The sequence below is a fragment of the Corylus avellana genome, chromosome 5 (assembly GCF_965113065.1).
Source record: "Corylus avellana chromosome 5, dhCorAvel1.hap1.2, whole genome shotgun sequence".
Classification (NCBI taxonomy): domain Eukaryota; kingdom Viridiplantae; phylum Streptophyta; class Magnoliopsida; order Fagales; family Betulaceae; genus Corylus; species Corylus avellana.
In genome coordinates this window covers 25317406-25327195 of record NC_142494.1, presented here as the reverse complement: position 1 = coordinate 25327195, position 9790 = coordinate 25317406, and the positions used below count along the sequence as shown (strand labels likewise).

General features: G+C 35.6%; 2 protein-coding genes across 2 annotated transcripts; one reads left to right on the top strand and one right to left on the bottom strand.

The window, feature by feature from the left end:
• Positions 1-608: 608 nt before the first annotated feature.
• LOC132182563 (akuammiline synthase 2) lies at positions 609-2228 on the bottom strand. The gene has a single exon (XM_059595846.2). The coding sequence runs from the start codon at positions 2128-2130 to the stop codon at positions 802-804; it is 1329 nt and encodes a 442-aa protein (XP_059451829.2). The 5' UTR covers positions 2131-2228; the 3' UTR covers positions 609-801.
• Positions 2229-4668: 2440 nt separating this feature from the next.
• On the top strand, positions 4669-5149 carry LOC148585973 (cold-regulated protein). Its single transcript, XM_088516916.1, has one exon. The coding sequence runs from the start codon at positions 4774-4776 to the stop codon at positions 4999-5001; it is 228 nt and encodes a 75-aa protein (XP_088373042.1). The 5' UTR covers positions 4669-4773; the 3' UTR covers positions 5002-5149.
• The last annotated feature ends 4641 nt before the right edge of the window (positions 5150-9790 follow it).

Sequence of the window (9790 nt, the reverse complement as noted above, 5' to 3'; positions counted from 1 at the left end):
ATGAAGTGGAAACCCCTTGAGCATCTCAAAGACAAAACAACTCTAGGATAGCCAACCCATAAAATCAATTAACTATAAAAGACCGAGAAATTACAAGATATTTATACTTGCATATTAAACGTTTGTTAAAGACACACCATTGTACTAAGCAAACAACCCACTTGCCTGCTACTGCTACAACTTTAACGTAAAAAATAGATGGCTCAAAACTCTAGCTATCACTCTCCATTTAGGCATATTGTGAGGAGTGATTATATTCATCACCCTCACCCCCAATTGCCCATGTAACATGGTCCCCCAACAAAAAAAAGTAATGTTACCGTAGTATTCTTTAAACATCATTTTATCTTCCTTTTTTTTTTTATCCTCTCAAACTAATAAGACTTTTCAAATTATCATTTGATTTGGAATTGATTATTATTATATTTTGATTAAGTGACAATTTTAAAAATCACATGGACTTTAAGAATAAAAAACAAAAAAGATGAAATAATGGTACTTAGATTTTTGAATACCTATATAGGTTTCTAAACCAAACGGAGCGCAAATAACATTTATTTGAGAAAGAAATTAAACTCAAGGTGAGAAAAAAAAAAAAAAAAAAAAAAACACAAACAAACAAACAAGGGTTCAAAGTGAACAGACGAAAAACGAACCAGACATACAGAAAATTAACATAAAACGAACAAACTTGACTGCAGCGCAGCAACACGGCTAGACAATGGAGTTAACGATCGAGCTGGCCACCTGTCTTTATTTCATTGGCATCTCTGATTCCTAGTGATTCTTGTGAAGATTTGATTATGGGCAAGAAACACATGGATTCGGCAAAGCGAAGGCAAGCAGGTGTGGGTCATTTTCGAAGACAGCCATTTCTTTTTCCTCTAAAGTCACCCATGCCTCTATGCCCTTACCACATTCCATATCCTTAAAAAGAACACGATTAACATACGATAAGTTTACTCCCCCAGAAATACCAACCCAAACTGGCCCCCCCCATCCAAAATCAATCTCCTTGAAACCAAAATTACACCAATTTGTAAACCCAACTGATTCTGGCTCTTCTGTTTCAAGCGTTTCCGTTAACATATCCGCGTAACCACTAATCAGCAAAAACCCTCCGTCACCTTGTAAACTTCTCATAAAATCCCCATTCACTTCCTCGATGGATTGTCTTACCACGGTCGCCAAGTCCGGTAGGGTAATATTTGTGTCAGCTGGATCATACACTGCGTTGGCTACTATTATGACGTTTCCCATGGAATTACCCGACAAGGGTTTCCCCATTCGCCTTCTGATGTCCACCGCATGCTCTAACAACGACGGTCGACTTGGCAGCCCCGATATCGTCATAGAGGCACTTATCAAACACTTCCAAATAAGGGCAGCCAGTGCTTCGTAGCGCGTAGGATTTGACACGTATTCGCCTTTTGCGTTGGCCTTCAGGGTGGTTATCGCATTGGCATCGAACACAAACCTCCTCGTGACGCAGATTGCTTCTTTTTTCCAAGCGCTCAAGAACCGATTTGAACAAGTCAAGGACGCCAGGTCTCTTGGAGGAAAGAGCGTAGGTGCAGTGGTGAAGTCGGGGCAAAACAGCTGCACATCATCACCCCCACGTGCGATGGTCGCCCAGCTTTTAAGGAATGCGCTCACCGTGATTCCATCAGAGATGGTGTGAAGCACGCAAACACCAATGGCAATTCCACCACAATTGAAGACATTAGCTTGAACAGCAAGGCAGACCGCCGAAGCCCGGTCATGGCATTTCACCCAAGGATGCCGTGGAAGCAAATGGTTGAGTAAATCGATTTTGGGTGGTTGGAGGAACTCCAACATGTTATAGTCCACAAGGGCTTCTGAATATGAGGCTCCCTCGTCATTACAATCGACACAGAACTGATCTTTTTCCCTTCCTGACAAAGGGTAGAAGCGAGATAGAGCTTCCGAGAGCGATTTCTTTAATTGAGCAAGTTTGACAGGGCCATCGTTTGTAGGGTAAAACAAGATTGTTGGAAAATAGGCTTTGGGAGCAATCTGGTCGAAGAGGGAGAATTCTAACGTTTTGAGGTGAGAGGGCGTTGGTGAAGAGGGCTTGATGGTTTCTCTTGAAATGATACGAACTTGCATGGTTCCTTTTTTTTTTTTAAGGATAAAAAATAAAGATGTCTCGATCTTTTGGCTTGCTATTTCGACTGGCGGCAAAGCTTTATATAGGAGTTTGCAAGTTCATGTAGTGGATGGGAGTTGTTAACAACATCGAGAGACGTACAGTCGGCAAAGCTTTTATATATATATTTGCAACGGCATTTACGTGGAAAGTTATTGTTAACATCGTTCCTGAGACGTATACTATACGTGTGCAAAAGGAAATTATTATGAGGAATGAAAGGAAAAGTGGGCCAAATCCTATGAAAGGACCACGGCGGCTATTCGATCTATTTATGCTTATTATAATTTAGTCTCTTCAAAATATAAAGAGAAATCTCATATTTGTTTCATATTTATCTATAAACTTAATAATTTAGCTATTAGATTTGTGAGGTCTACTATTAACTTATTTGAAATTTATATAAGTTAATGTACATAATAAAAAAATAAAAATAAAAAAATTGTTGTGATATCCCAATTTAATCTCTAGTGTTTACACAAGATTTTACCACTTACCTTGATGGTAATTAAGTACGTCGTATATATGAATTGGTGTCATGAATGCATCTTTCTTTTCAATATGATTGTTGGAGGACGAAATTTTTTAACAATTTTAGTGTCTAAATTACTAGTAATTTGGACGGCAACTAAAAAAAAGTTTTATGGAATTCACTTATATATATATATATATATATATATATAAATTACATATTGATTCTTTCACAATTAATGCTCAAATTATGAATCGTACCACCGCCCACCGGTTTTAAGACTTTGCAGCAACACCCTGTCATCTATTAACAGTTTAATTTAATTTTGGAGAAAATTTTTGTACTTTTAACTTTGGATCCTATTTTTGACAAATGAAACATTAATTTGAGACTTCATTGCTTTTGGTTTTTGATTATTTGACATCCAGCAATCAGCATACATCACTATGATGAAAGTAGCTAGTAGCTAGAGAAATTTTCTAGCCAAACACGTGTGGTTTTTCCTTATTGTGCATAACTAGTCATGGGTTGTATCACTGCTTGTTTATTTTTCGGTTTTGGCGGGTGTTTCTTGCAATCGATGGTTCATCAATTGTTTTGCCTCACAACCCGCCACTTTCGAGTTCTGAGTGCTCCTTAATATTGGGTTAGGCTACTCATATACCTATTCCCAATTTTTTAGCTTTGTTTGTGCACTTTAATTAATGTATATTCCGGGGTCTTTTTCTGTTTAATGTATCTCAACTAAAAAAAAAAAAAAAAAAAAACTCATTTACTTCAACCAATAAAGCTTCGTGCATGGCCTTTCCGGTTCATTGCTCCACTGTCCTCTAGATCTATTCACCGCCACAGCTGATTTTTGGTGTTTTGTTGTTTTACCGTCTCTTAATTATTTTGTAGACTGATTTGATTAGGGTTGGGTATCGGTTGGTTCGGACTGGTTAATAGGCTTATCGATCGATTAATCGATAAGCTATCTGTTAACCAAATCCTAACTGATTACCGACCGATAAGAAGTGTTAACCGAAAATTATCGGTCATATCGGTAATCGGTTAACCGGTCGGTTAAATCAATTTGGGCTTTTGTGGGCTTTTTATTGGGTTTTTACTGGTTGCTAAGTGGGCTAAAAATTAATTGTTTTGGAAGCTCAAATACGTTTTATTAGGCTAAAGCCTAAAATAGCTTATTAAAAATTAGTTATTTTAGAGTATATTTTTGGCTAAAATAGCTTATTGAAGCTTTTTTTTTTTTAATCAACTACAATAAGAAATATAAAATTCTAAAAAATTAAAAATTAAAATAGCTTATTGGTCATATCGGTTTTTCGATAAAAAAATTTTAACCGACCGATAAGCTTTTCGGTATAAAATTTTTAACCAATTACCGACCGATAATTATCGATTATGGTTAATATCGGTTCGGTTAAAATCGATAATCGGTAATCGGTTAATCTGCACCCCCCTTAAATTTGATAGTTGATACTTTTGTAATTGACATTTGTCCTTTGTCAATGGATCCCGTTCAATTTTGGGCAATACTTCTCCTTGCAAAAGAGCTTGATTAGAAGTCCATTGTAATTGTAAAGACAATCGGCACCGTTGAATGATTGTTGCTATTCTTTTTAGATGCTTTCTTTGCAAAGTAAAGAGTAACCCTTATCAATTAAAAAAAGAAAAAAGAAAAAAGAGTAACCCTTATCCTGTTTTTGAATAATAATAATAAAAAAATAAAATAAAACAATAAAACCCAACACGTGTACAAGAGAACTAGAATGGTCTTGATCTCGCTATTGTCATGTCTCATTGGATAAGCGGGACCCGTTAAAATACTTTTTCTTAACTAGATTAGAAATATCCTCGGAAGTTGCACCAAAACATCTGTCCAACCCCTCATAGTCTTACAACGCGTGTATAACTACTTCTTCCATATGCTGACACGTAGCATCCTCCCATCACAGCCAATAATACATTCACTCTCTCTCTCTCCATGCTTTGACACTGAGCCCTATAAAACTGAAGGTCCCAAGCACCACCCCAAACCACGTTACACGCATAAACTTTGATCTCAGATATTTTCAGATATTTGTTTCTTGGCTTTCAGCACTTGCTAACTGCTTTTGTGCAACCGATAATGGGGATTGGATTTCCGGCATGTGTTCAATGTGGGACGCACAGCAATCCTTGCCACTGCAAGGTGGTCGGCCCGACTCTTGGGTTCCTGGCGTTTCTCGTGTCTGGTATTGTGGAGTGGCCGGTGGGGGCTTTGGTCTATTGCTTTCGCCACGTGAAGGGCCGCCGCATCATGGCTCATCCTGCCCACGTTATTTACCCAAAAGTCTCCAATGCAATTCCGATTTGATCACTTCTTACCTGAAACCCGCCTGTGTTGAAATAAATCCGTGTCTTATTAATGTGTTTTTTTTTTTTTGTAAGAGTGTCTTAATGTGTTGAAGTGTGTAAGTTGTGTGTTTTTTTTTTCTGTTCTAATAATAATTTGCTTATCTTAATTGTACTACTTCTTTAGATATTTTTTCTTAATTATGAAAAAATGTTACTTGGATTAGTGGGTTTTTTTTTTTTTTTTTTTTTGGGGGGGGGTGTGAATAAAATGAATATCTCATAGCCCAAAGAAGGAAAGAAAAAACGAATTGCCTCCCATTAATGGTGGTTCTAATTAACTTGAGGAGAAAAAAAAATTGAAAGGCACCATGTAGCCGCCATCACTTGGATTAACAGCTGCAAAGCTTTTAATTATTATTATTGGAGTTTTTGTCGTTTAGTTCGATTTGCTTTTTTGATGCTTGTTCCATTTTTGTTTTACCGACAAGAATTTGCTTGTTCGATGCTTTGTTATCCTCCAATGTGTAAATAAATAAAAAAAAACTTGTTCGATGCTTGTTCCAAAGTGCTTGTTACCGAAAAGAATTTGCATTGTGTTTCCCACGCGCCACCTCATCTGCCCGCGTGGTCCAACGTGCCTCTCCATGCGCCATCTTCTTCGCGCATCTCTTTCTCCATTTGAGCGGTTTCCATTACAATTGGCTACTTTTTCTTTTGGGAAAAATGAAAATTGCAAAAATCTCACCTACTCTCTTATCGTGAGGACAGATACTTAAACCGGACATAGGAGTAAAGTTTCGTGGGGGCAACCAAGACCCCTTTATTGTTATTTGTTAGGCTGGTGTTCTCCCTAGAGAAAATAGCTGTCAGAAGATATTTTCTCTTCTTCGGAATGTCCTAGTACTAGTACAAACAACTTTTTTTTTTTGGTCGGCTACAAAAATCGTTGGTTGCCTTTTTCCTGAGAGTGTTGGGCCAAGAAGTTATTGGACGTCATCGTTTATTTGACATATTTTTAATTTTTTTATTATTTTATTTGCCACTATATCAGTTGTACTATGTCCCCAATAAGCGTCATAAAAGGCTTTTTCGGCACCAAGAAAAAACAATGGGCCATGAAATAAAAGGGTTTCAAGTCCAAAACGTCCTTTGTTTGGGCCTTAGGTACGTGGGACTATAATGTGGACAATAAGAGCACGCAAAGTTTGGCGCCCCCGTTTTTGGAGCCATAAATTTAATTGACAACCCGACCCACCCTAAGCGAACCCATGCCCCAAACTAACACCAGCATTAGCCAATAGCCATTAATCAGGTGGGCTTAGTTTTACCATATACATATATATAAATAAATATATAGTAGCAATTCAGTTAGATATCGATGAGATTATCATAAAACTTTCCACTATTAAAATAGAGAGCTCCTTGGGGACGTGGTGTAAAACCTCATTTTACCATCTTAAGTATAAATTTGACACATCATAATTCATATAAAAATACAAAATACAATAAAAATGAAAATATCGTATTTTTAATTCAAATTAATATCAAACTTTTTTATTCATTATAGCCCTATGCCCATCACTCACTTCCAAGCCATCAATACCAAAATTTTCACACTAACCAAGACAATGACTCTAATGACTTTGTCAGCAATTGCCACTTATTAAAGTAAATTGAAAAAAAAAATTGTTCAAATCAATTTTGAGGAAATTTCTGTCTTTTATTTTATTATCTCCCGTAAATCTTGAATGGTACAAAAGTAAATAAAAAATCTTATCATATTTGATAGGAATACTAATGACTTTTTTGGTACCTGGTAAGTAATACTAATGACTAATTACTTTCTTAAAAAAAGGTTAATGACTTCAAGGACGACTCAAGTCAACCAGTCAACTCTATGTAACTGGTCAAACACGGTGAATCCACCAGGCATTTGACTCAGTTAGAGCATGCCATGTCAGCACCCCAATTGTACATCTGGTGCGTGTCATCAAGCGGTTGGATGCTTGTCGTCGTCTATAGTCTATATCCTTAAAATGAAAGCACCGATCATTGGAGATGCAAACAAAGCTCTTGTTTCTCTGCTCAATTCTCTTATTCTGATCATGGCAAGGCTTCTTCTACCAAGCCTCCACATGCACATGCATAATCTCTCGTTTTCTTCAACACCGATCGTCGCCTTTTTCTTCCTCCTACTTGGGATTTTCTCCGTATTTTCCATCATAGCATTTTCCTGTGCTTCTAGCAAAATCAAGAAATCACTGAGACGACTAAAGGAGGAAACAAGCTTTCAGTCGAACCAGAAAAAGCTTTTCTCAAAGTTGAACAGCAATATTAGCGGCAAAGCTCTTTCAATGGTCAAGATGATTTCTTGGAGGAAGGCGCAGGCAGAAGGAGAAGGAGAAGAAGAAGAAGAAGAATATGATGCTGATGTTGATGATTATAGTGATGAAGCAGTTTGGAGGAAGACAATCATGATGGGAGAGCGTTGTCGTCCTCTGGATTTTTCAGGTAAAATTGTATATGATTCTCAAGGAAACCTTCTTGCAGATTTACCTCACGATCAAGATCAGATCAGTAAGAAGTATATTTCAGTGGAAAAAAGTTGAGTTAGTTTCATACTGATCTTAATTAATTACTGTGTGGGATGCCTGCCTCCTTTTGTTTTTAACTTCTTAATTAAGTTGTGGGTTTAAGGTTGCTTGTTTTGTTTTTTTTCCTCGGAATTCGAAGGCAGCAAGTTTATTTTAATTTGCATATAAAAGTTGTTTAAAAAGAGGAAGGGAAAGGGGGGGAAAAAAAAAATCATCCCTTGGACATTCTGTATGACTGTATATATAGTTTATAGAACTTCTCGACATTTTTTAAGTTTTCACCACAGTTTAACACGGCAAAAATATCAGAGAGTGAGACAATAATTAATCAATAGGCTGTTAAATTATAAAGACCGGAATAATTCTATTGGAATTCAAATATTCTATTTTCTCTTTAGATAAAATAAATGCATATCTATAAATAGGGAGGCATTTTTAATATCACCCGTGAATTTAACATGAATTTGGCACGAAATTAAATGATTAATGTTAAGAAATTGACCTTTTTAATTAAATAGATCGGATTATGGTTGAATCATATAGTTTTATATCCATGCATGAATTGGCACGACTCGAACTCGACACACAATATAATAGCTGATAGTTTTTGACATGACTCACGAAGACACGAACCCAATATAAAATTTGAGTGTGTTAATTGAAGAGTTTGAGTGTTATAAATGAGTCGGATTAAGGTTAGCTTATATATATAGTCTGATATTTATGTTTTGACACGACTTGAAACAAACACGCTAACATAATTACTCCATAAAAATATATCAAGATGCCTTTGTGTATATATATATATATATATATATATATATATATGAGTTGAAGAATTTAAAATAGTTAGACAAGTGGGAACAAGTAATAACTAAATGTTAAACTCGGAAACCTTTGCTTCCAAGAGTGGTCTTTATAGGAGCAACCGGAGCCCCGGGGCCCATTAGTTATGGCTTGCAACAAAGAAGTTAGTTCGTACGTCCTCTTGTTTGTTGCTTAATGGGCTCATGTCTGTACCAAATAATTATGAACCAGTTGGCCCAATTTGTCTTTCTAATCACTCCAACCCTCTCTTTTATCCGTGTTGGTACATATGTGACTTACTACCATTGCTTGCTTGGATTTGTGTTGAAAAAGTAGAGTATTTATATATAGAAAAAGACTGAAAAAAGTTACTTAGACATCGAATAGGTCAATCTATTGCCTAAATCGATTTTTTTTTTTTTTTTTTTGTGTGTGCAATAACTCATGATTTCCAATTGCCTAAATCGTAAATTCTCTCAATGATGAAGTAACTCACCATCAATGGCCCGAAGTTTGGTGTTTGTCTCATTCATAGACATTTTTAGACTATGAAAGCAACTAAGGGAGCAAAAAATCATTTTTCTCAAACTATTGAAGGGTTGCCACAGGAGCCACCCTTTTTGTTTGTGTGTGTCAGTGTGTGTATGTTTTTTTTTTTTTTTTTAATAAAGAAAAAAAAATATAAAAAAGTAAAAAAGTTTTTTTTTTTAATTGACATGGCATTAACCTCATTGGTGCCACATAAGCAATTTTAGACGCTTTTGGACATGAGTGAAGTGAAAAATGCAAGAAAGTTAAGAGTTAAAAATTGGGGTTAAAAGCCAAGGAAGTAAATTGAAATTAATTGTGTGGTTATTTGGAGAGTAAATTCATATTTTTTCTAGTAATAATAATGAAAATATAACTTATTACATAATTACATTGTAAATGAGACAAATATGATGGTATCAATCACAATCAATCAAGACAATAATTCTCCGTATAATATAGGCAATTATGGTGAGAAATCTTGAAGGCGCGTACACGAATATGATAAAAAATTTAATTGCTATCACTATATTTCAAAGATATTTTAACATTGAGATTTAAAAAACGTGCAGTTAAGTATCCAAAAATACATTTTTCTGATATACATTCAATAAAAGTAATGTTATACTTCATATTCGTTTATCACATACATTCTGCACTGACTGACATGTCATGTTTTAAGTGGCTTACACTATTTCTATGAAAAGTTATCTCATTTTACATTATTAATTCATTCAGCAAAGGTAATCTCATTTCATACATGCAAGTAAACCATGTTACAGAGCATTTTATACCCATGAAGCACTTCTTATTGCCTAAAGTTGTAGCAATATATATATATATATATATATATATATATATAGGATAAATATGCAGTCA

Coding starts and splice junctions, on each gene's coding strand:
- LOC148585973 (XM_088516916.1), top strand. CDS start 4,774: ATGGGGATTGGATTTCCGGCATGTGTTCAATGTGGGACGCACAGCAAT.
- LOC132182563 (XM_059595846.2), bottom strand. CDS start 2,130: ATGCAAGTTCGTATCATTTCAAGAGAAACCATCAAGCCCTCTTCACCA.